Below are 27,331 nucleotides of genomic sequence, written 5' to 3'. Positions count from 1 at the left end.
CTCTAGTTAGCATGGTAGATTTAAACCCTAAATTAGAACAAGCATGATGTAGACAATTCGAACATTGGTGTCTGTAATTTCCTCTCCTTCTCTTTGACTTGGAGCATGCTCATGCATGACAACTGGATGAATTTGAACTACCTGCCTTCATATGACCTTATTACAATGCTCTTGACTTGATGGTTGCAATATAAGTTGTATGGTTTCAAAGTAGGAAGATACACTAGCATCAATTTGCAAGTAATGTTAAAATGGCCAGATTTTGGAGACATTTTGTAAAATAACCTAATGATTATATTGCAATGGCAGCAAAGCCTCCATTATTGCATGACAGGACTGAGAATGCATTCATGCAGAAGCAGTTCTCCTTCCACAGTATCTCACAATCCATTTATTATCTAATTGGGATGAGCTAATTACATTCAAACACAATTAGGCCAAGTAGCCCTAGACCACTGCTCCCACTTTGGCTGAAACCTGCATGCATTTACAGCATACACACATCTTCCTTGAAACCAGCATAGCCATAGAAGAGAATGAAACATGCCCTGCCCCCACCCCCAAAAATCTGATCCTCAATTACTTTTTCTTGCCGTTGCTGTTGTGCACTTCCCTCCGCCGGCCACCGGTGGTGATGTGGGATGGTGTTCATGTCCTCTCCATGGGTGCTTGATTCTTCCTCTCCTCCTGACAGCCGACTACTGAGGTTGAGGTGAAGAAGAAGCTGTCGGGCTCCCTGATGGTGTCTGTGGACCAGCTCAATACCTCCTTTGGGCGGAAAGAGCGGGCCAACAGTGTCATGAGCGTCATTACCAACACACTAGTGGAGGGTACTGCCACTTTAACCCAGCTATTTAACCTGCTCTCTCATTATTCTTTAACTAGGGCTGCTCTTCATTGTTTGATTAGTTTGACATGAATTTCCTGCTTATCTGCTTTGCATATTCAAAAGTACCAGATACATACATTGCATAAAATTTTTTCTATCCTATAATACCATTGCATGCAGTATGCTGAGCACGCAAGTATGTTTGGTTTTGATGTGTGATCCGCGCTATGTCTTCAGAACTGGAGGAGTCTCAGCGAAAGTGTCCCCCATGCTGGTATAAGTTTTCTAACACATTCCTGATCTGGGAGTGCTCCCCCATGTGGATTAAGATCAAGGAGATTGTGAACCTAATAGTCATGGATCCCTTTGTGGACTTGGCCATCACCATCTGTATCGTCCTAAACACCCTCTTCATGGCCATGGAGCACTACCCCATGACTCCTGACTTTGAGGATATGCTGAGTGTAGGAAATCTGGTGAGTGGGGATTTTTATGGGTTTTTTTTGTTATTTTCATCTGGTGCTCTTGTAAGTGATTTTCTCTGCTTTGTCACAGTAGCTCATAGAGAAGTGTTATTTATGGGACTGTAATTGGCCTTTCTCAGATGAAAGGGGAAAAAAATAACCTTCCCAAACCCCCTGCTGCTTCCTAGTATTTGTGGATTTTTCTTCACATACATGCACACACGTTCCCCGTCTTCTCCTCTTGTCTCTCTTTCTGTATTCTGGTTCAGTGGACGCGCCTACTTCTCCACCAGTTGGTGGCCGGCATTAATATTCCATGAAGCCTGATCGATGAGCTGTTCTAAAATGGAGCCTAAATCATTTCTGAGACCCAACCTGGCTATTTTCATTAAAAGCATTTTTTTGGTTGTTTTTAAAGAAACTGAGTAAATCAGAGTACTGGCATTATGGTGGTTGTTTTTGTTTTCACTGTCGTATTTCTTAACATACATTGTCATATAATGTACGCAAATGGCACAAGCTTTGTGCGTATGTGTTTGTGAGGTATTAACTTACAATTGAAAAAGCAATGAAATTAGTTTTTTGCCAACTCTGGTCTAGAATGGGTGGTACAGGTGGAAGTTTCTAGGTCACCTTGATGCAATATGAGTCACCATCATGCGCACCAATGCACACACATCCTGACAAACTCACAAGTGCGTACCATTAGGTCTGTACTTTTTTTTTTTTGGACAATGATATATTTTCTTTTGCCTCTGTAAAACACCAGAGTGGATTAAATTTAAACAATCAATAGCTGATAGAAGTGAAAACTTTAAGCTTTAATTCAAGGGGTTTGGCGAAAATATTACATTAACTGATTAGGAATTACAGCCATTTTTATACACAGGCTTTTTTTCAGAGGCTCAAAATTGGACAACTGATTGACAAACAGTTTCATTGCCTGTTCCCTCGTTATTTCATCACAAATTCAGCAGATAAAAGATCTGGAGCTGATTCCAATTGTTGAACTTGCATTTCATAGCCATGTACTGTGATTCTCAGTATGAGGTCCGAAGAAATGTTGATGTAAGTGAAGGAAGCCATCATTAGGCTGAAAAAACAAAATTAACAATTTGGTACCTTCTTAAAAAGAATGAATGCACTGACCAGCTCAGCAACACTAAAAGACCTGAAAGACGACAGAATTATTTCCATGGTTAAGAAAAACACACTTCACAACATCTAACTTAGTCAAAAACACTCTTGAGGAGGTCAGTATATCACTGTTGAAGTCTACAATCAACAGACGCCTTCATGAATGGGAATACAGAGAGTTTACAACAAGGTGCAAACCACTGGTTACATTCAGGAACAGGAAGGTCAGATTAGAGACTGCACAGGTCTCACAAGCTTTTCTCACAAATGAAACCAAGATTAACTTCTACTAGAATAATGGGAAAAGAAAAGTGTGGAGAAGGAGAGAAACAGCTCATGATCTGAAGTGTACCATATGATCTGTCATGGCAGTGTTATAGTATGGGCATGTACGGTTGTCAGCGGAACCGGATCACTAGGGTTTATTGATGATGTGATAGAAGCAGCAGGATGAATTGTGAAGTGTACAGGGCTATACGCTCTGCTCAGATTCAGCCAAATGCTTCAAAACTAATGAAACAGCGCTTCACAGTGCAAATGGATAATGACCCAAAGTGTACTCCAAAAGCAACCCAAGAGTTCCTCAAAGCAAAGAAATGGGATATTCTTCAATGGCCAAGTCAGGCACCTGACCTCACCCCAACAAAGCATGATTTTCTGTTTCTGAATACCAAACTGAAAACAGAGAGACCCACCAACAAGCAGCAACTGAAGGTGGCTGCAGTAACGGCCTAGCAGAACATCTCAAAGGAGGAAACACAACATTTTGTGATGTCCACGGGTTCTACATTTCAGGCAGTCACTGACTGCAAAGGATTGTCATCCAAGTATTAAAAACAATGCTCTTATTTAAAGTTATATTAGGTTGTCCAAATAATTTTGTGCCTCTAAAAATGGGAAACTGTGTATAAAAATGACTGTAATTCCTGAACAGTTCATGCAATGCATTGTTTTGTTCATACGCCGCCACACTGGATTTTAGAGGCAAAACTACAAAAAATGTGTCATTGTCCAAAAAACGTGTGGCCTACCTACCTATATACCTAACTGTGTATTCATTATGTGGTCTCTATAACTGAGGACAGATGTCAGTAATCTATTAGAGATGAGAACACAGAAGTGCCACTGCAGAACAGCTGCCACACATGCTAGCATTAACTAGATGTGCTTCCTCTCTAAATAATTTTCATTTTCCTACATATATTAAAGTTCAGTTGCAGTAGTTGTAACCTAATACATTTTTCTTCATCTATAATCTGCAACTCAGATACAAATATAATGGTGTTTTTACTACTTATTATGCTTCCCATTCTCCTGTTACCTATGTTGTTGAGCCAAGACAATTTTGTTCTCCTTCCCACATGCCAGGTTTTCACGGGGATCTTTGCAGGAGAGATGCTTTTCAAGCTTGTGGCTATGGATCCGTACTACTACTTTCAGGAGGCCTGGAACTGTTTCGATGGATTCATTGTGACGCTGAGCTTAGTGGAGCTGGCTCTGGCTGACGTTGAGGGCCTCTCTGTCCTGCGGTCATTCCGCTTGGTAAATATTTATCTCTGTCTTTAACAAAAACAAATACAGATATGTTCTAGAGTTAAGATTGTATCATATAAAGTATGCACATTCTGCACATCTAACACCACTTTTCCACTGATGCAGTGCCAGTGTTTCAATCTAGAATTGTTTCCGCACATTTCCTCCAAAACAATACTGGTGTATGTGCCGAAAAAGACATTGCCACGTGCACCACAAAGTTGTTGGTACAAAGTTGGAACATCTGACATAGAGGATATTTGAGGGGCTACTGCAGGATATTCACCAGATTGGCTGATCTCAAACAGGTTCTCAAACTTGGGCTGGTTTTCAGAAAGCACTAAGTCAGAACTGGCTCTGCACTGGTACTGCATCTGAGGCAAAAGTAAAATCTGCATTTATTTAAACACTGCTATATGTTTATACTATTTTTACGCTGCTGAATCGAAGCAGCAAGTTTGTAAAGATGGGATATTATGACTAAAACATAATCCTCCTACTCTTTCCTCCCACTTCAGCTCAGAGTGTTTAAGCTGGCCAAGTCGTGGCCCACTCTCAACATGCTGATCAAGATCATTGGTAACTCAGTGGGAGCCTTGGGAAATCTGACTCTGGTGCTGGCCATCATTGTCTTTATCTTTGCTGTGGTGGGCATGCAGCTGTTTGGAAAGAATTACAAAGACTGTGTGTGTAAGATCTCTAGTGAATGTGAGCTGCCCCGATGGCACATGAATGACTTCTTCCACTCCTTCCTCATCGTCTTTCGTGTCCTGTGTGGTGAGTGGATCGAGACCATGTGGGACTGCATGGAGGTGGCCGGCCAGGCCATGTGCCTAATCGTCTTCATGATGGTCATGGTCATCGGTAACCTGGTGGTGAGTGTCCATGTTGTTAGATGCAACCTGTTAAGGGGATTTCACAAAGGACTCAGCGTGCAATGTGCTTGACAAAATTTGAGGGACACAATGAGCGGCATTTTCAAAACTTTGGACAGAATTCAGTAAAAATATTTGGTATGAAAAATATACTTCTATTCCTTGTTACTTTAATAAAAAAGGTTCAAAAGCTGTGTAGAGTTATAGGGAGGAACACAACAAATCTAAACCTTTTAAACAATCTAAACCAATCGTCTACTGACAACAAGCTATGTGACTGTTAAAACACAAGTATGTCTACTTAGAAAGGGCTTTCCTCCCAGAGTCCCAATATAAACTCAGGTAAGTGTTGTATAGTTCAGGGAGTTCAGACCATAAATAAGGTCTATGATTGGAACACATGACAACAACCTCCATTTTTCTTTTCCTGCCTGCTGCTGGCCGGATGCCTCATTTGTACTGCACACAGGCATCACGGTTGTCTCACCGGCTAAAGTTCAGCAAATCTGAAATTTCAATTTCATCTTAACAGTGAGAGCTCATGAACGCCACGTGTTTTGCTTGGTGCAGTGACAAACTGCTGCTGCATGGTGCAACCTATTGGAAAGAATGGATTTCAGAGTGCACAGTGGATCCTGACAGAAAGCCGCTTTTCGCTCTCTAAGTGATCTTTGAAGTATTATAATTTGGTCAGAAATTGTGAATTTAGCACTCAACACCACACAGTGCAAGTAACACAGTTACTTGTGTCTTCCTTTCTTTTCACACTTAGGGTTTTATTGAATTTTCATGTGAATATGAAAGGCAGAACATCGGCATCAAACAGATAAGAAGGCAAAAACAAATAAAACAGGAAGAAACAAAGGGTAGTTTTCTGGAGTACAGTAATCCCTCACTTATTGCGAGTGTTACTTTCCAGGACCACCCGCGATAAGTGAAAATCCGCGAAGCAGGAACGCTATATTTATTTTAATACTTATACATTATTTTAGTAGTTATACACTATTTTAAGTTTTTATAAACCCTCCCCACACACTTATACACCAAATATATACATTACTGTACAACACGTACTACGCATGTGAAGAATGCATGTGAAGAACAAGAAAAACCCGCGAAGCAGCGAAAATAACGTGATAAATATTTTACACTAATATTGATTGAAAACCCACGAAACAGCGAGTCTGCGAAAAGCGAACCGTGAAGTAGCGAGGGATTACTGTATTTAATATGCATGTAATAAATCACTGTATATAAAAGATGGGCATTTCTTCTGGGTCTAAAAAGTGAAGCTAGTGTGGAAGACCTGCATTCTGTCTCTTGACCAACAGGCAGCGACTTCTCCAGTTGAATGTATTGAAGTGTATATCAAAAAAGACCCTCCTTTTCACTGATTCCTCATTGAACATTTATTAAAGAACTCATAATCGCAGTACTCAATTTCTCCTTCAATACAGAACAATGTTCTTTTTGTAGATTATTTTCACATTTAGATTAAACCAAACAATAAACAAGGGCATGATTTAGGGTGTGGCTTGTGACTGACAAAGTAATAGCTTACAAGTGTACAGTTGGTCACCCCTATCGAGCTTTGATTCCCTCCTGCTTCATTCCAAAGCTCGGTTGAAACTGCCAGTGACTTGTTATTTACTTGTTTTTTAATTTATTTTTTTCAAGGTTTTGAACCTGTTCCTTGCCTTGCTGCTGAGCTCCTTCAGCGCTGACAACTTGGCGGCAACAGATGACGACGGTGAGCCAAACAACCTGCAGATTTCTGTCATGCGCATCAAGAAAGGCATTGCATGGATAAAAGCCAAGATGAGATTACTGGTGGCCAGTCTGCTGAGGAAACCACCGATGGAAGATGAGCAGAAGCCTTTGGAAGACATGTATGACAAGAAACTGAACTGTATCGCTAATCACACTGGGGTGGACATCAACCGTGACCTGGATTATGCCAAAAATGGTAATGGCACCACCAGCGGTATTGGCAGCAGCGTGGGCAAGTACATGATCGACGAAGACCACATGTCCTTCATCCACAACCCAAATCTCACAGTTTGTGTACCAATAGCTGTGGGAGAGTCCGACTTTGAGAACCTCAACACAGAGGACTTCAGCAGCGAATCAGATAATGAGAACAGCAAAGAGGTCAGTAAAAATTGTTAGGATAGGGTCATGCGAAAAAGAAATCACACCTTCTTGCAATTCTAAAGTTTTGCATATCCAGACATAATAAAAAAAATATTTTGGTCCTCACCAGGCTCTAAATTTAGAGAAATACAACCTGATATGAACTATTTAACAAAATTTAAGCCAAAATGCAGAAGCAGTGTGTGAAACACAAAGTACACCCTTCCAGCTTCCATAGGAATTCAGAGGGCAAGTGGCAGCCAGGTGTTGCTAATCAAAGGCTCTTGATTAATTGATCATCAGCAAGTGTGAGCACCACAGTTTTGGCAGCTTGTTGGTCTGGAGAATTCAGGTGTGTGTTCAAAAGGGAAAGACATTAAATATCTTAGAGAAGCAACTGATCAATTTTGGAAGGGAAACGAGGGTAACCCATTATTCTACAGTAAGAAAGATTATTCAAAAATGGAAAATATGTGAATAAAGTTGGTTGCCAATCTTCCCAGGAGTGGACATCACAGCAAATTGGGTTTGTTTTGCAGCCACAGGACATGGGCACCTTGCAGTCATTGAGTCAACCATGGGCTCCTCTGTATAACCAAAGTATTCTAGAGTCAAATGTGAGGTCGTCTGTCTGACAGCTAAATTTCAGCTGAAATTGGGTCATTCAACAGGACAATCATCCCAAGCATAGCAGCAAATCTACAACAGAATGGCTGAAAAAGAAAAGAATCGAGGCCCAGTCAAGTCTAGACCTCAACTGGTTTGAAATGCTGAGGCAGGACCATCAGAGAGCTGTGCATAAATGAATGCCTGCAAACCTCAATGAATTGATGTAAGATGATATGTCTCTTATATCACAATGATGTGAGAGACTGATAAAGTCATACAGAAAACAATTACTTCAGCTTATTGCTGCTAAAAGTGGTTCTTCAAGCCATTGAATTATGGGGTGTACTTAGCTTTTCACAGGACTGCTTAGTTTTTATTAAATAAATAATGACATGGTGTAATATGTCACGTGTCTCATCTTAGGTTGTATTTAAATAATTATAGAACCTGGTAAGGACCAGATGTTTTCTTTTTTAATCATGTCCTGATATGTAAAACTAGAATTGAAAGAGTGTGTACATTTTATTTTTAACATGACTGTATGCCTTATCTGCTTATATTTTCATACTATTCAGGGTGAAATTACAAAAAGAATGTGCAGCATACAAAACAATGCATCCATGTTTTTCAAACACTTACACTGGTTCCTGAGTACATTGTCAGCTTGTAAAAAACTGATGTTCCACATGCTGTTTTAGTTGTTTATAATCCACAGCCATCCAACACTGTGCCATTTTCTTTCCCAAGGCAGTAAAACTATGGGTGTGGCTGGCTACTCTGCACTGCTCAGACACTGATATAACTCCATTACTCAATAGAGCCACCTAGACTGGCTTGAGCAGGCAGGCAGTGCGGATGAATGGATACTCTCTGGCGTATGTGTTTTGATGAAATGCATTTAGAAGACTTTCAGAGGAGATTATCTGATATTTGATATTCCATTACAGTGTTCAAACGGATGATATGTGATGTTCAAGGTTGTTATGAAGTCCATTACAATATGAAAAAAACCCCCATAGATCAAAAATTTTCCATTTAAAGATAGGGCAGATGTACATTTCCTAAGGCTCTAAGAGGCATCATGAGTCCATCAGTCCTTACCACTGCAATGAAAAGTGATAAATTTCTGTATTTTGTGTTTGTTTCTATGCTTGTATTATTTTGCATGTGTGTTTATGCGTCTACTTTTCTTTAGCTGGATGATACGAGTTCTTCAGAGGGCAGCACCATCGACATCAAGCCAGACGTGGAGGAGGTGGTGGTGGTGGAGACGGTTGAGGAATACATGGAGCCAGATCCATGTTGGACAGATGGTGAGACCACTGCTTCCACTGCACCCATTACCTCCACTCCACAACACAGAGACTGCCTGGGGCTGAGTGGAAACTACAGGGCAGCAGTGCTGAATACATTTGATATAAATCCCATGATTTTGAATTGAGTTAATGGGGAAAATAGAATACTGTTTGTTTTCGTTACTCATATTAAATAAAACTACATACGCATGTGAAAGTTCAGCTGCAGGTTGTCCACCAGACCTACAAGCAGCCTGTTTGAAAAGGATGGAAACTTGGCTCCTTGGCTGAGCAAACTGCCTACAAATATGCATTCTGGGAAATGTAGTTTCAAAATGTAGCAGCTCTTTTAAGCAAAAAAACATTGAAACCTCAGACTCAAATCACAACCCAAGGCTTAATTTTTCCATTTCATTCCATCTTGTCGTGCCTCACTATATAAGATGTTGTCTCTTTTCTTGTGCGTCCTCAGCGTGTGTGGCCAAATACAAGTGCTGCGATGTTGACATCACCATGGGATGGGGTAAGAGCTGGTGGTTCCTGAGAAAAACCTGCTACCTGATTGTGGAACACAACTGGTTTGAGACCCTCATCATCTTCATGATTCTCCTCAGCAGTGGTGCCCTGGTAAGGAGGCCCGTGTTGGCAGTTGCATCCAGTGCCCACACATGATCAGGTTGTACAGCTGAATAAAAAGACAAAATGCAAACTATCGTATAAATATAGTATTCCATTTACTTGAAACCCCAAAAGAAGCAAACATTTTACTGATTGGACAAAATAGGAGAAAAAATTAATACAGATCCAAACAGGGTGTTTATGACATTAAGAAGGCAATATACGTTTATCAGTGGCGCAGTCAGCAGGGATGGGAGAGAAACCAGGGGATTTTGTGATCAAACAAGCAATCTCAAGCTTGTTAAATGCTGCCAAATGCAGAGCACAGCTCTGCTGCACATCTATATTTCTTGTGGACTTAGTTGGAACTATTTCACACTATTTCCAACTATTTTTTTCTTTCCTGAAAATCACTGTTAGTAATCAGTCACCTGCTAGGCTGTGCTGCTATATACACTTTCATTAGCAGGATTGTTAATCATCGTGTGCAATACTTCTGTCTTCACCGATGTGTTTCCCGTTCCTCCGTAGGCCTTTGAGGATGTGTACATTGAGCAGAGGAAGACCATTCGGATCATTCTGGAGTATGCTGACAGGGTGTTCACCTACATTTTTATCCTGGAGATGTTGCTGAAGTGGGTCGCCTATGGTTTTGTCAAGTATTTCACCAATGCCTGGTGTTGGCTAGACTTCTTCATTGTGGATGTAAGTGTAGCTCTTGTTTCCTCCATTGTGATCTGTAGACTAGAGTAGTTCCTTGGTTGGCAGCCACACCCTGGTTCAACAGCAAAACGGTGGTACAGAAACTCATACAGTCTCTTGATGAGCAGTTAAGCCTTTTGTTTTAATAAATTAAAATGATTATATGTGTATTATATACACCAACCAGCCAAAACATTAAAACGGACAGGCTGTGACAACCATGTGATCTGCAACAATGTTTAGGTGAAGAGAATATGTCAAAGTACCATCCCCTTGTTATTCACCTCACCTAGCAATGATTTTAATGTCCGGGCTGATTAGTGTATACTGCAGAAACCTCATTTTCTTTCTATTTATGTGGTGTGCCATCTTGTTGTTGATTGGGTGTGGTTAGGTTTGTAGGGTCAGGATGTTAACGGAATATCTGCTCCATGGGTTACAATAGGTGAGAGGGCATGTCTTTTCACAGCAAAAGTTGTTTAATTCTATTATATACGGACAGTGTTTTACAAGGCTGTATGGCAGTCTGTCCATATCGAGGGCACACATGCCCGGGCCACCTTTTATAACCTCATCAAGCAACTATTTATATATTTTGCTTGGTTTATCGCTCTGAGATTCTTGAATATGTATAATAATTGTATATGCTTCTCAAACAAAAAGATGCTTTTGCTTTGCAGTACAAGTGGAAATTGCCCACATTTTCTCTAACTGCAGATACTGCCAATTTTATAATGTTTTGAGATGCGATTAAATTAAGTCACTAACAGCTATTTAGGTATATAGATGCCAATGCAAATTAGATTGATTGACCCATTGATTACAATCATATTCAAGCCATGCTCAGAGCAACAGGAAGTGTCAACAATGTGTTTTTGTTAAACTGTCTCTGCCTGTGTTTATGACCTTTATCCTCTCTCTCTCTGTGTACTGCTGTGCTCCTTTTGTCACTCAAGACTGAAAGTCCAGAACAGGGATGATATTCCAGTCTATTCTGTGGCAGCTACACATGTAAAAACCATTTAAAGGGGACCTATTATGCTAATTTTACTACTCATTAGTTGGTATTATTGGACTCTTCAGGAGTAACTTTGCATGATTCACAAGATAATCTTTGTTTCTCTTTATACTGGGGCTGATGCAACTGTAGAGTTTATCTTCCATCTGAAACTTTTTAGGCACTTTCCTTTTTAAAACCATTTTTCCTCTCAATGGATTGCCCCTCACAAACAGAAGGTATAAACAGTAGGCTTGTGGGAGTGCTGTACTGATAGCCAGAGGAGTGTACCTACAGTGACCGTACTGGGCCAAGAGTAGAAAAGAAAATGAGTGTTTAGAGTAAGTCTGAAGTGTTTATGTCTACATAATCTGGCCTCATTATCTGAAACTTTGGCATGGTTCAGTATGAGCTTCCGCCATTAAAAATGAGGGAAAACATAATAGGTCCCCTCTAGTCTTATTTTTTAAATTTTAGATGGCATAATGTTAGATGTGTCTCAGATGTCCAAATTCAGTCTTTTGAAATTTGCTTACATGTTAATCGGGTAGCAGAACTGGATAGAAAAAGAATTTCCCTGACTTCTGACTTTCCGCTTGAACTAACCACCTCTCCACAGTGTCCAACACCTCAGCCAATACCTGTGAATGGACTCGTATCAGAGGTTGCCATATTGATTCATTATAAGCTTGTGTTATTCAGAACCCCTACAGCAAACATACACATATTATACGAATTACATTGTATAGATAATGCGCTTTAATCTTAAACATAACATTTCATGTTTGTACAGTTTAAAGCAACATTCAGAAAAACTGTAAAGGAATAACTGCAGCTATTTTCAATTGATATGTTTAAGGTTGACACATACAGCACATATAGATCTTGTATTGATTATAAGCATACGACGCTACTGATTATGGTTCTTGCCACTGTAGTCTCCCTACCTGTAAGTGTGTTGTCTCACCAAACACTCTGGGTAGCGTGAGGTGCTACATTTCCCAAGTTGTGAATATGTTACAGAGAGTGACGTCCCGCCTCCCTTCTTTTCCCCATCCTCCTTTTATTCCCTCTTGAAAGTGTAACCTCAGGAATGTGGTGATATTGTGCTGAGATGTAATGATGGTGGGTGACAGGCGGCCGGTGGTAAGTTTGGTCTTCACTAGCGCTCCCCCTCAAAAAAAAAAAACAAAAAAAAAAACTACTCTTGTGCTTGATGAGTCTGGGCTGTGTCATGGCCTCCATGTGCCTCTACTGTCCTGTGTTGTGGAGTGAAACCATCGCCATGGACTCAGAAAGCCGGGGTGGGGGTGGGGCACCATCATTAGACCAGCCTGTGTTTCTTTTTTCAGAGTGTGGATGTGCTTGACTCTTTCTATGAGTGTATTCCTCCTCATTTCCCTCTTAAGTATCTTTCTGTTTTTCATTTGAGTTGTGTTTTAATGATTTTCATTCCAAAGGTGTTTAGTATTTTAATATGTGTTATATTATTATATTAGGGCCAGGAAATACAATGCTAGAGAGTTACAGCGCCATGTTAAGTCAGTTTACAGCAACATCGTCACTCAATTAGTCAACCAGATATTTGGATTTAATATTTGGATAAAGATTAAGAGACTTTATTTGTCTTAAATAATCTATTTAATTTATGACAGTACAGTTAGGCTAGATAGCAGATATTGGAGTGTATGAGTGTGAGGCTGACATGTGCCATACTTCATTCATCTTTCTGTTTCACTCAGATTATTATCATTGTTTTTGTTGTGTTTTTCCCTTTGTTTTCAGTTGGTTTTATTTCTGTTTGGTTTGTGCTGTCGTCATCATGGGATCACAGCCCCAGATGTCATTGGCCTTGCCTTGCAGAGCTCTCTGAGAAGGACGTTGAGACACTGAGGCCGCTACCACACAGCTGGCCCAGCCGGTGGGCCAGAGGCTGGGCACCCCAAATGGGGGCTCTCCAAGGGGTCAGGCTGAAGGTGACAATTACCCCAAACACTGTAGTGCAGAATAAGGCAAAATCTTTATTTTACTGCCTCCCCATGAGTGTAGCTGCTAACTCTTTCAAGAGGCAGGGTTAATGATTTAAAAAAAGTTTGTGCCACAAAGTAAGTGCTCGGAGAAATGTAAATTTCTCTGTTTATGTGTCCATTTTATAGTAGAAAGAAAATCAGAATGCCAGCTGATACTTTTCCTGCTTTTTTTTTTTTATTTTCCTGTAGTTTTGATAGACCTTTGAATCATGTGTAGTCTGTGTTGATAATGACATCAGTCAAAATGAAGATTTTGCCTGTTACAAACCTCCCTCCGTGATTTTGGTAAGCTTTGGATGTTGTGTACTTCTTGCGGTGGGTGAGTTTGACCGGTTGGTGTCGGTGGCTGGTTGGAGGTGTTTTCACATGTGTTTACTGTTGATATTTTTTCCTTATTTGTAAGGAACTGGTGCTCCGCCTGTTTTAAACCCCTCAGCATCAAGAAAATTGCATTTAGGAAAGAAAGAAAATACTTCCTGCGATCACACATTAATTCTGTAAAAACAAATGTGGAGACAAAAAAATTGCATCCATCCAAATGGTGTCTTTTCCTTTGTGATGCTTTGTTGTGCTGGAGGCAGCCTGTAACGGCTGCTAGGACCTTTAAGGTGACTTCATCAAGGCGCAGTCAATATGGCACTTCTAAGCACTCCTCAAAGAACATGAGTGCAGCTTATTGACCACACTTTCCATAGTCCATTTCCTCCTCGGCAAGCAAAGAAATACTGTTTATGTGCTTAGCTTAGATAAGCTGTACCACCCAGTGCTCTAAAGGATTCTGTTACCAAAGCTCTATACACGTGACCTAAACTTGACAGTGATTTACTGGTATTATAAGAGTTCTGTACATTTACCATTGCTGAGGATGTGTGCACAGTCATGTGAAATAATTAGTTAATTTAGCTTAATTAAGTAATTTATATTAAGCGTTCTTTGGCTGCAGCAATCTCTTCCTGACTGCTGCTGGGCACAATAAGGGCCCACACCAGTTCCTTTGAGGTTGTGTGCTGTTATTGTTAACCATTGTTAACTGTGTGTAACTCAACTGTACTCTGTGTATTTTTGTCCTTTCAGTGCCATCCAGTGCTAATAACTATATCCGGTGTGCCCTTAACCTCCATCCCTGTTTCTTGTGTGTGTTTCATGTGACTGTGGCTCTCCTATTTGACTCTAAATGCTGTGTAGCACATTGATTTGATGTCTGAGAAAGAAAATGGCAAAATGACACACTTGTACATGTTCACTTGTATTCTTTCTCTTAGGTTCCGTTAGTTTGTCTGTCTTAAATTATATGGGATTTTATGCCTCAGCCCAAGAGCGACATGGAGAGACAGTGTTAGAGGGGCAAGGGTAAGGCTCTCAAGTCTGTTGGGTTTTTATCAGCTTCTACAGGATAACCTCTCTCCTTCCCTCCCTCCCCCAAATCCTCTTCCTCTGCTCTTCCAGTCCCTTCGCTTGTATCTTTACTAGATCATGTAGCACTCTTTTCTGCCTAATTTACCCTCTATTTGAGTCTTATGTCTCTCCCTCCTCTCTCTCTCAACCACAAATTTCTTTGCAGGTACAAAGGACTTTTCACATCTCGTCAACTGCCCCAAAATAACAGACAAACAATCCCTCCGGCCTACTGCTTCTAAAAATACTACGCACATAAAACCTATACTAAACACTGACCTTCTCTCTCAGTGTATATACATGTATAAATGCAATATTATACATGCATATACATGCATAGATTTATGTGTGTATGTCAAGCAACTCTCCGCCTATACCAGGGCCGTCTCTCTTCCCTAGTGAATATTCTCACTTCTAACAGTTTGGAACCTCTTTTGCTTCTCTGTTTTTGTGTAGGTGTCTATAGTCAGCCTTGTAGCTAATGCGCTGGGCTACTCCGATCTAGGGCCCATTAAATCACTCAGGACACTAAGGGCCTTGAGACCCCTCAGAGCCTTGTCACGTTTTGAAGGGATGAGGGTAAGATCCAAAGCTAAGCAGCTGATCCTTCCGCATGCCCATTCAACAGTTTAAAGCATGCTAGAACTGATCTAAAAGCAAACTAAGAAGACAAAAAACAAAACAAAACAAAACAAAAAAAACAACTGCAACAACAACAACAACAAAAAAAAAAAAACCTCCAAAATATTGGGATTGTTTTTTTTAAACCAGGAAATGAAATCCAAAAAGTCACCCTTCCATGCGCAATCCTGTACCATGCCTTTGTTAGAGCGAAATAAGAAGTCATGATGCAGCTGGGAGTTTGAGTAAAGTAACACTAAAGTTGTATTGCTAGTAGAATAACATGTATTTCAATTGAATTTCTTTACAGACAAAAATTAAAAAAAAAAAAAATTGATTTGTTCCATAATTAAACTTGCCCAAAGAGCAACAGAAATCTTGTTCACAAGGCTGCCTCATCACATGAGTGACAAATTGCAATTTCTGATTGCTTCATTTTACTTTGTTTCTTCTTGATTGGCCAAAGCGAATGCCAAATTGGTCAAAGCTAACCAAACGTACATGCCATCTCATAGAGCATTCAAATCAACAATTAGCTGTTCATTTGGCCTGATTCTCAACCACTGCTTTCAATTGAGAACCCCTCTCCCCTCCACATGCCCCCTCCCTCCTGCTCCCATAACCTCCACTCTTCCCCAGTTCACGCCATCCCTCAATGCATCTGGCATCGAGAACAACCAGCAGGAACCGGGGAGCTGCAGGACACCAAAATCTCTGCCTGACCAGTCACACCTAAACTTAGTGTGCAGCCACCACTCAGAGGAATCTGTCTTATTTGTAAGAACAGACTGAACCATTTACAGGGCAGAAATTACTTGCTGCCACAGTACCTCTGGTTGCTTCGGCTGTCTCTTCTTATGATACGAAGATCTGATTGGTCATCTTTGTGACTGGCGGTAGTAGTAGGTTGCACCTGGTTGTTGTCACCTGTAGTCCCTTCTGTCTCTTTCTCTTTCTTACTCTCTCTGTCTCCTGATCTCATTCTTCTTTACCTCTCTTTATACTTGGACTGGTTGCCTTGTCTTCTAGTTTGAGCTTCTCCTATTCCCCTCAGACTCTCCCCACCTTCTCCTCAGCCCCACATATGCAGCACTGTGCAGAACCCACCCTTCCTCCCTCGTTCCCCTTCCTTCGCACACCCTTACCCCTCCACTACTCACTCCACCTCGACCCGGTTCAGCTGGGCCAGGCTGCTGGAGGGTCCCCACACTCTCTCTTGCTTGTCCAGGATCTTTCTGCACCTTGGACTGAGACAGAAACCACACACTCACAGTGTTGTGGCTTGGGAGGAAAGTATTTGTTAAGCTTCTGCCAGTGTCAGCACTTTGAGTTCTACTATTAAAGTAACTGATCTGCTAACAGTCCATTCTGGTGGCAGCTTATTAATGCAAATGCTTTTCAACATTTTGCATATTAATCATGTATAACGAGTCTTAATGCCTTCCTTTGGGAATGCAGGCAGAAGCTTTGCAAATATGTTAAGCTGCCATTTCACACAAGGCATTACTGCTGTCATGTCATGGCACCACATCCTGTAGCGCATACAGCAGGCCCTAGCTTCCTGTTGCCTTCCACTCCCACAGGAAGTGAAACTGGGAGGCAACAATGGCCCCAGTTAAACTCTGACTTTGAGTTCTGGGTGGACGGTAGCCCGTTGGTTCACTAGCACTACAGCGTTCGAGTAACACTCTCAACCCTAGACAGACAATATGTTGTCCCTCTTTAGTATGTCCCAAAAATGACAGACCAGCAGAAAAAGATGGCCTGTGTGGTTATTTTAAGGGTAGATTGACCGTAAGTGGATTCAATCTTCAAATTTGACTCACAGTGAAATCTCATTCATACTACATATCCAGCGACTAAAATGTGATGCCATTGCACAAGAGCAGACATCAGTGCTTTTAGGCCCTGGATAGTCGTTATGGATGTTGTCGTAAATGTTTCACTGAAATCTTTTGGTTTAATTGTTTAGTTTGGGTTAGACCTGCCACTAAGATAAGTTGTCATTTTTGGGTTTGGCACATTTGCCTAAATATAGAGCTAGCTGCCAATACCAATGCCCCTATGAATGAACTCATTCACTGGGAGTATGTGGTAAGAGAGGTGAGGGTGGCCCAGTAATGCAAAGGGAAATAAACTGATGAATTTAATCCTGCTGTATCAGTTTTTTACAATAATGTCTATGTTCATCAATTGAGTTACCATTTTGTTTGAACTGGAAATGGAAAAGTTGAGGTCAAAACAATAAATAAATGAATAGAGAATAACCTGAATGGAGAGATGACACCAAATAAAAAGAGATTCTGGGGAGTTAGAACAATGACATTTTTCTTTTCACATATTCACTGACTGAGTCTTGCAGTACAAAAAATCTCAAAATCCTGATGCAGCTCAGCAGTGCTGAGTGAGCAGTGCAGCTTCAGTGAGATGCATTGCACTGCCTAACATGCAATGATTATGGCTCTGACTTTGTACCTGGCTCGCTCTTTTTCTTAAACCTATTCTGCAATCTCAGTTCAAGCTTTTTGAGAAATGCATTTCACAGGAATGGACATTTTTACAGCTTCAGTAAATTGCCATTTTTCATCTGACACATCCACAAAAACTGGAGTTACAGTAACCTAGCAGCAGTAGCTTTTCTAGCTATTCAAGGCCTTAAACGTTATGGGGCCTTTGGATATAACCTCTGAACCCAGTCACATTAATTACCTACTTACACTATGGTCAAGCTCTTGTCTTTCACCTCTGCTACATTATGCTGCAGATGTTTTCCAGACATCCTTAAAACCATGTAGCTATCAGAAAGGTTTCAGCCTTGATCTCTGTAGCTGCTCTCTCTCTATCCACACACTTCTCTGTTTATTTATGTATTGATTTGAGCGGTTCTTGAGATTGCACAATGCCATGTAACACGCATGTATTTTAACTGCCGATGCACATTATGCATTTTTGAAAGCCATTTTCCCTCTTTTGAGAATGCTTTCCACATAGCATGGCCTAATTCTTTTTTTTTTTTTTTTTTTTTTAAAAACACTGAATTTTTGAGAGCAGTTAAATTGTTTCTCAGCTCAAACAAAGAGTCATTCTCTCAGCACGTGCATTGGCGCCACTGTGGGGGAAAGATTTTATACTATGAAATGTGTGCTTTTTTTTTTTTTAGTCCTTTAACGATAATTGAAAAAATATTCTTTCAGCAGTTTACATTTAACCATAAAAAAAACAATATTTAAACAGTGTGCCCTTTGCACCCCCGCCGATTCAGCTCGAGTCAGCGGGTGAAGGTCGTGCACACGCTGAGAGAATCCTGCTCTAGAGCTCCTCCCTGTCTGTTTGTAATGAGGAGGGAATATGGCTCCACAAAACGAGTCTGCCAAAGACATGCATGCTCAGCTGTCTGCCTGAGAGCTGCTGGTCGGCCTGCCTAACACTGGTAGTGAGCGGTTCACTATGTGCTGAGCTTAGTACTGGCAATGAGAAATACATTGGATATCAGATTTGATTGCTAGATTTTGGGGTGGTGGGGAAAAAGATGTATTACTGCTATAATGTTATATTGTTTAATGGGCTAGTTGTGGGGAAAAGTAAGCTGTATTAGAAATATTGACTGTCTAAGGTTGGGGTGGTAAGAAGGGACACTTCATAATGTTATGGCAAACACTTCTTTTTAATTTTTTTACTTTTAAAGTAAGCACGAAGAAACATACACACATCCAGTAGTCAAAATAATACAAATTATATTTCTAGCTTGAAACACAGTTGAATTATTTTATTAATGTTCTTTATTATTAGTGAAATAACAGGAACATTTGGCAATTTTGTGAGTCTTAAAAGAGATATCGCTTGAGAAAACAACCATTGGGAAGTGGGGTGTATGTGTGTGTGTGTACATATGCCCATTACCTGCCTACAACCTACTAGGACCAAATATGTTGTAAAGTGTATAAATAGTCAGGTCAAATTAGTATGTTACAGTCACTTACAGACATTAACTCACAATGTTTTTTATTTTTATAGCAACTGTCATTTAATTTTCTGTCATACTGTGGTAGTTTATTACTTCTCACCACATGTGAAAGTCATGTCCATGCCATGTAAAAGTGGCCTTTATTAAAAAAAACGTACATTTTACATCATAAATATGATAAAGATATTTGTTTAGGTGGTGCCTTAGAACATGTGTGTGTGCGCATATGTGTTCTTGAGTGTCCCTTAAGCAGCTCTAGCTGTGTGCTTCAGCAGATCAAAGAGCATCTCCGAGTCAGATCAGCGCTGCTCTAATTAGACTGGGAATGATACGGCTCTCATTTCCAGTAATTGCCCACACTTGAGTATGCACCTCGCAGTGCTGTGCAGCACCTATTTTCATCTACATGAAGCCATAGTGGAATTTAACTGCTCCTCTTAATGCCACCTGTAATAAATGGTTGAATTTTTAAATATTGGGTGCAATGCCATAACAGTATGTAGTGTCCTGTAAGAGGGGTGGAATGATGTGTGTTTGTTTTATGGTTCTTACAATGTCATATCCTGTCTCCCCTCGTCTGGTCTAGGTGGTAGTCAACGCCTTGGTGGGTGCCATCCCTTCCATTATGAATGTGTTGCTGGTTTGCCTCATCTTTTGGCTGATTTTCAGTATCATGGGGGTCAATCTCTTTGCGGGCAAGTACTACTACTGTTTCAATGAGACGTCAGAGGAGTATTTTCCCGTCAACGTGGTCAACAACAAGACCCAGTGCCTCGAACTCGTTAACCAAAACTTTTCTGAGGTCAGGTGGAAGAATGTCAAGATCAACTTTGACAATGTGGGCGCCGGCTATCTTGCGCTGCTGCAAGTGGTGAGAGCATTACTCCCAGTCGCTCATAGAATCCATTTCTTTTTTCTTCCACCCCCCCATTTACTTAAGAACTTTTGGGGGATTTTTTTGTTTTACACTTAAAGGTCTGTTACTTCACATTCCATTTGCTTTTTGCTTTTCACAGTACTATGATGCTTATTGTTCATATTCATGGTGTGTATCAGCTCGTCTCTTCATGGCCTTTTCTTTGTTTACTCGTTTCTTTCTGAACACAAGCCGTACCACAGGACATGCTCCAGTTTTGGTTTGCCATGATTGCAATTTATAATTTTTCTCTGTATTATTTTGTTAGTTTATGTAAACACATTTAGCCGTGTCTCTCTTTTAAAAGGCCACATTCAAAGGGTGGATGGACATCATGTATGCAGCTGTGGATTCAAGAGAGGTATTTGATGATACAGTATATTACTTTATGCCAGTGTGCAACTTGTTGGGCTTAAAAAAGCGGTTGAACCCAGATCACTTAGATTAGCATAAAGACCTGATTATGTCTTGGTTAGATTCAGCTTTCAGACAGCCAGTTTAGATTCTAATAAATAGTAAATAAATAGAGTGATGGCAAAATACAATTGTGACCTTTTGGGTAAATAACCCTGTTCCATGAAAGGATCATTTTGATTTTTATGCTTCTTGCATAGAAGAAATTGAGAGAATGAAATTGGAACTCTTTATTTAACTCTTGAACTGTTCCTTTACATGTTGTGTTAATAAAATATGACACTACCTTCAAACATTTCTCCTCTCTCTAAGGTGGAGGACCAACCTGACTATGAAGTCAATATCTACATGTACATCTACTTTGTTGTCTTCATCATATTCGGCTCCTTCTTCACCCTCAACCTCTTCATTGGTGTGATCATTGACAACTTCAACCAGCAAAAGAAAAAGATAAGAAACCCTCTGTGTTTTAATTTCCTGTTTTGCACAGAGAGTGTCAATTTTGTTGGGATGTGATTGTAACCAAATCTTTCTTTATCCCTTTACTTTGGAGGTCAGGACATCTTCATGACAGAGGAACAGAAGAAGTACTACAATGCCATGAAAAAACTGGGATCCAAAAAGCCACAGAAACCTATTCCTCGACCACAGGTAGTATTTATTTAGGTTTTCATTAGATTATTTAACATATGTTGTTTTTGGCTTACACCTCATTAAATCTCCATTTTACTGTCCTTTCACCGTTTAGAATAAAATCCAGGGGATGGTGTTTGACTTTGTGACGCAGCAAGTCTTTGACATCTCCATCATGATACTAATCTGCCTCAACATGGTTACCATGATGGTGGAAACAGATGATCAGTCAGCTGAAACAGAGAATGTCCTCTACTGGGTCAACTTCATCTTTATTGTAATCTTTACCACGGAGTTCTTGCTGAAGCTTTTTGCCCTTCGACACTATTACTTCACCAATGGCTGGAATATCTTCGACGTGGTGGTGGTCATCCTGTCCATTGTTGGTGAGTGAGAGAGGAAGAAGATGTAAAGCAGTGAGCATGTGAATTAGGAATGTCACCTCTGGAAGCTAAATACTGATTATATTCTCTTTCTTTATTCTTTTTCTTTTGCTTTGTTTATCCTCTTTTCCTTTCTCTCAGGTATGTTCCTGGCTGACCTCATTGAGAAGTACTTTGTGTCACCAACCTTGTTCAGGGTGATCAGGTTGGCTCGTATTGGCCGTATTCTTCGTCTGATCAAAGGAGCGAAGGGCATCCGGACTTTACTCTTCGCTTTAATGATGTCACTGCCAGCTCTGTTCAATATTGGCCTACTGCTCTTCCTGGTCATGTTCATCTTCTCCATATTTGGCATGTCTAACTTTGGTTACGTAAAACATGGAGCAGGCATTGATGACCTGTATAACTTTGAGACCTTTGGCAACAGCATGATCATCCTGTTCATGATCACCACATCGGCTGGCTGGGACGGCTTGCTGCTGCCGATCCTTAACTACCCGCCGGACTGTGATCCCAACTTGGAGAACCCTGGGACTTCGGTAAAGGGTGACTGTGGTAATCCCTCAGTGGGGATCTTCTTTTTTGTCATGTATATCATCATATCTTTCCTCATTGTGGTTAACATGTACATCGCCATCATCCTGGAGAACTTCAGTGTGGCTACAGAGGAAAGTGCTGATCCACTCAGCGAGGACGACTTTGAGACCTTCTATGAGATCTGGGAGAAGTTCGATCCCACTGCCTCTCAGTTCATTTCTTTTGCCAAGCTGCCCGACTTTGCTGATGCATTGGAGCACCCACTTCGTGTGCCAAAGCCCAACACCATAGAACTAATTGCCATGGACATGCCCATGGTGAGTGGCGATCGCATTCACTGCCTGGACATCTTGTTTGCCTTCACAAAGCGTGTGCTGGGTGACAGCGGTGAGTTGGACATGCTGAGGCAGCAGATGGAGGAGCGTTTCGTGGCAGCCAACCCCTCCAAGGTGTCGTATGAACCCATCACCACCACCCTCCGCCGCAAACAGGAGGATGTCTCTGCCAGAATTATCCAGAATGCCTACCGCGCTCACCTCATCAGGCGTGGGATCATCTTCAAGCGGGCTTTTGCTAACAATAAGCTGGAGAACGGCGGGACCAACCAGGAGAAGAAGGAGAGCACACCATCCACAGCCTCTCTCCCATCTTATGACAGCGTGACCAAACCTGAAAAGGAGAAGCAGGATGATAACAAGGAGGAGTGGGCCAGGAAAGAGAAGGACAAAAACCAAAAAGATGAGTGGGAATCCAAATGTTAGGATTCAGTGACTTATAAAATCCAATAAACACAGCCAGATGAGACTCTGAGCCCAACAAATGTAGAAAAAGTGATGATCATTTGCAAGTAAGAGAAATATAACAAACAAAAATATACAAAAAAATGTTTACATACTCAAATACTGCTGAGGCAATGTGGTTTCCTATGTTGTCAAAGACAGCTGAACCAAACACAATCAGTTTACTGCTGAACTTTTTCTGCATTGAGACCAAGTTCATAGAAATGAGGAATAAAAAAAAACATGCTGAAAAACAGTAACTCACAGTGTGCTGGCCAGTGGCACACATTTCTTTGGGGACCAACTGCCAAGGTACAGAAATCTCTGCCAGATGATTGGACAATTGCGAAATACCTGCCACCACCAAGTGTGGAACCCCGCAGCGATGCGCCAGTGCTACGGGACTGGATCATGCCGATCCCAATAGAACTGTATTAGCAGTCTAAAGGAGGGTCTTTAACACTGAGTTTACCATCTTTATCAAGGAGAAAACAATAATCAACCAAGCAAGTTTAGCTTTGAAAGAAACACTAGTGAGGGAGGGGGAAACCCAGAACCGTAGACAAAGATTTTTCTGTTTGTTTGTGCTGAGTATACTTGCATCTTTACATTATTTGAGCAGCAAAAAAATAATAACATTTAGCCCATGTCACTGGTCTTTCCATCTTCTCTTTGTTATACTGACATTGAAAAAAGACATTTTCTACATGGGCTTTCACACTCACTGGGTAGGGGTCATTAGTCATTATTTTGACTTGGGCTGAAGGAGACTTGCTCAGACCGAGTTCCAGATAAATAATAATTATTGTGCTCGTTCAATGCATAGAAGTGACTTGCATGAAGGCATGTTTTGATCAGGAATCATGCATGAGTAATCATAGTCCACAAGACACTAATTCTCAGACCACTGCAGTGGCTTGACTACAAGTTAGAGGCTGTCCACGTGGGAAATTAGAAGAACTTCAAATGGAAAAATAAAGATTTTGGATAATGACATTTAGAATATTGGGGGAATGATATTCCTGTGATCCCTGTGACCTTTCACTAGTTTTCCATTTTAACAGACATCTTTTAATTCAGCTTCTAATTCAGATTTTTTTTTCATGTGAATGGAAGATAAAGTAGTCAAGAGGCAAATTCTCAGTCGGATCAGCCAACAACACGAAATAGGAGAGTGTTTTTTTGCTGCTCTGAATGTTAATCAACAATGAAATATTGTGGAGTGTATGAGTTATTAGGAAGCAGAATATCCTCATGTTGAGGCTGCGCAGAGATTTGGGGCTTACATCTCTTTGTTTGCTCACCCTGGAGTCACTTTTTTTGTTTCCTGTGGTCCTTGTTAGGGCAGCGAGAGCAGGTGATTTTTCACGCCAAGGAATCCATATCTGGCACCAGTAAGCGTCCGGTGTGCTTGTGCATCAGTTGGTGTCCCCTTGACTGCTGTAATTCCTGCAGAGGGGCCAGAAATATGGTCGTGTTTTTTTTTTTTCTTTCTTTCTTGTGTGCGTGTGGATGACTAGTGGGAGATCTTTAAGTTGTTTAGGTACATACACCGAACATGTTTACTGATTCATTTCATTAAAGTTCCCCTTTTGTACTCTGTCAGGTCCACATCAGACTTTCCCAGTGAGCAATGTCTTAGGCAGTGCTTTGCAAACGATTTGAATTGCCAGCTTTAGGAAAAAGCCTTGAATTCCTCTCTGATGTCCTTGTAATGCAGTCATTCTCAGGCTTTTATCAGTGGGAATGACACCGACCGTTTGATACCACGAAGTTAGCGGTGAATTGTCATGAGGGCATGCCTAGCGTGTGTGTAAGGTGGATAGCCATGAAGGCTCATGGTTTGGGATGTCGAATTAAATGGATGCTTTTTGGTATTTTAGGGAGGTGGGTGTGTTGTAAGTGACAGAAGATAAAGGTGGACCTTAGAGATCTTCCCTTCAGAGTCTGACTGCCATGAGAAGATGAGAGCAGGGGAATAGAAGAGTGCTTTGGTCTGAGTTGGAGTGCTGAAAGTCCCATGTTTGTCAGTGTATCAATGTGCTTTTGTGGGACCTCTCAAACACTGTGTGGTGTTGGACCCAGACTCACACCATCTTTTCACATACTTGCAGGCTTTCAAAACGCTGTCACCTGCTTCAAAAATGATTAGCCAGAAATGGAGTTAGGAGGGCTAACACTCGCCCCAAAAAAATACATCAGCAGGCCTCTCATCGACGCAGTTATGTTGTATAATAAGCTTTGTGGGTGTTTTTCATATTTAAAAACAAAACAACAACAAAAAAAACAAAACAGAGGCTTTGTCCGTTGCTAGACAAGACACAACTGCCTCCATAGGTGTTCTGCCATTTGTTTTCTACACAGGAGTGATGGTCCTATTTGTAAGTGGATGACCAGACTTAAATCTGGCATCCATTGTCACACCACTAATGCCATTTGGTGTGTTTAACACTGCCTGTACCAGAATCCCCTGTACAACAACGACTGAGGTCTGTTTACAATATGAGGTCTCTGAATCAGTTTGGCTGCTGCACACTGAAACCAAATACATTCCCAATGAGAACCACAGGAGGAGCGAGTAATGTCATCCGATTTACCCATGTTCATCTTGGATGTAATGTTTTAGAATGATACATTCACACTTGAAAAAAAAAGAGGGAAAAAAAAAACAAAAGCAAAAAAAATAAATAAAAATTAAAAAAGCCAAAAAAAACCAAAACAAAAACACAAAAACATATATATGTACAGTGCAGGCTATGATGTAAATGGCACAATCGCTGAAAAAGAATGAACTTTTTGAGAGAAACTATAAATATTGTATTATATTCTTTTATTTTATTGGCATGCTTTGTTGTGTTTTTTGTAAATACGGAATTTTAAAAATGTTACTACTAATAATCAAAAAAATGAATAATAACAATATAGAATGGCTTCCAGCTATGCCCTTTGTCACATTTGTTACTTTTTGGATTTTTTGAGACACTTTTCACTTTGTTGACGGAAATTGAATGAAATATAGATATTATATAATACAAAAGATATATACATGTATGCATATATGTCTATATGTATATACATAAAACAGAAAAAACACTGTCACATTTAATTTATGTGCAACACGTTCAGTGGATGTCTAAAACTGGTTGTTTCCAGCACCCTTCTATGTTGGGGAATTGCTCATGTGCGATGTTACTGGATGTAGCCTAAACATGACAAACGGATAATGTTACCAGCACATTTCTCACTTAACTGTCATATCTCTCACGGTCAGAGTATACAGGACACACCCCACAGTCACAGACACAGACACACGAAGGTGACTTTTCCTCACTGCCCACCAACATTACCCGGTGATCTCTTCCAAGAAGGACATCAGCTGGTGTGACTGACTGCCTCACGCACCCTGAGACAATTCCTACCCCAGGGACTTTTTTTTCCTCACATGCCCACACATCAGTGCCATTGCAGCTCAACACACATACAGTCATGTACTTGCTTCTCATTCTCACATTATTTTTGTTGAATGGTTTCTTTCTAGTGTTCCACTCTATGGCATGTGCCTTTTTTCTGCTTTTTCTGCGAATTTGGATGTCAATGCCACACTGAAAAAGAAAAAAAAAACAAAAAAAAAAACCAACTTAACAAAAAACAACAACAACAAAAAAGAAACAAAAATATATTTCCAAACTGTGGAGGGTTGGAGCTTTGGGGGTGAGCACAACATTAATCAGGGATGTCGACTTAGAAATACTGCCGGAGGATCATCCAGACACCCCACTTCATCTTAATATTCAACAGTGTGTGATGTTAACAGAAAAACAGCAAACTCAAAAATGTCCTGTTCTTAGTGCTATGTGTGTCACCCACTTGGCTTGTGAAAAAGCAGCTTGCCTTCTATATTTTGGTTTTCTTTCTTCTGTATTTCTGTTTCCATCTGAAATTTATTTTTGTATCAATATTTGATTATAGGACTCATTCTTTTTTTTTTTTTAGCATGGTTTATTATGGGCATTTTTTTTCTTTTTTGCTGAAAAATTAAAAAGTGCTTTTCAAACTGTTGTTATCATTTGACACCGTGATAAAAGAGGATATACAGTACAATATGATGGTGTGTTGCACAACCACTTGGACTCTTGGTAAGAATATATGAAAGATTGTCTTCATTTGAGCACGAACCTTTTTATTACCAATAAAGCAGCCTTCCAGTTACAACTCCTGTACTGTTGTTTTTAAATGAGGCATTTAGTTATTCTTGAAAGGAATTCAAAGACAGTCTAAAGTGCCATCTCTTAACTTCCTTCAGGCTTATATCACATTCACTCTGTGCACTTCATGTTGTGGTCACCATTTTGTGTAGTTTACTTTTGTGGTGCTGGATATGGATGGAAGAGAATCACAGAGCATCCTGTGAAATGGAGCTGGGCACTGAAAGGCAGCCTTTCAAATGTAATGGACTTATTGAGTTTG

General features: G+C 40.5%; 1 protein-coding gene across 1 annotated transcript in view; it reads left to right on the top strand.

The window, feature by feature from the left end:
- The window catches only part of scn8aa (sodium channel, voltage gated, type VIII, alpha subunit a), a 50,432-nt gene extending 23,356 nt beyond the window's left edge, over window positions 1-27,076 (top strand). Inside the window, exons 13-27 of the mRNA XM_030733407.1 lie at window positions 695-830; window positions 1,067-1,305; window positions 3,799-3,972; window positions 4,482-4,838; window positions 6,516-6,989; window positions 8,776-8,893; window positions 9,348-9,502; window positions 10,025-10,198; window positions 15,074-15,196; window positions 19,789-20,073; window positions 20,426-20,479; window positions 20,845-20,982; window positions 21,079-21,183; window positions 21,281-21,551; window positions 21,690-27,076. Coding sequence (XP_030589267.1) covers window positions 695-830; window positions 1,067-1,305; window positions 3,799-3,972; window positions 4,482-4,838; window positions 6,516-6,989; window positions 8,776-8,893; window positions 9,348-9,502; window positions 10,025-10,198; window positions 15,074-15,196; window positions 19,789-20,073; window positions 20,426-20,479; window positions 20,845-20,982; window positions 21,079-21,183; window positions 21,281-21,551; window positions 21,690-22,846 — 3,960 coding nt within the window. The 3' untranslated portion in view covers window positions 22,847-27,076. The remainder of the gene's footprint in view (window positions 1-694; window positions 831-1,066; window positions 1,306-3,798; window positions 3,973-4,481; window positions 4,839-6,515; window positions 6,990-8,775; window positions 8,894-9,347; window positions 9,503-10,024; window positions 10,199-15,073; window positions 15,197-19,788; window positions 20,074-20,425; window positions 20,480-20,844; window positions 20,983-21,078; window positions 21,184-21,280; window positions 21,552-21,689) is intronic.
- The last annotated feature ends 255 nt before the right edge of the window (window positions 27,077-27,331 follow it).

Source organism: Archocentrus centrarchus, chromosome 7, assembly GCF_007364275.1.
Source record: "Archocentrus centrarchus isolate MPI-CPG fArcCen1 chromosome 7, fArcCen1, whole genome shotgun sequence".
NCBI lineage: Eukaryota > Metazoa > Chordata > Actinopteri > Cichliformes > Cichlidae > Archocentrus > Archocentrus centrarchus.
Note: the sequence above shows the minus strand (reverse complement) of the source record. Positions and strands in the feature narration are given on the sequence as shown.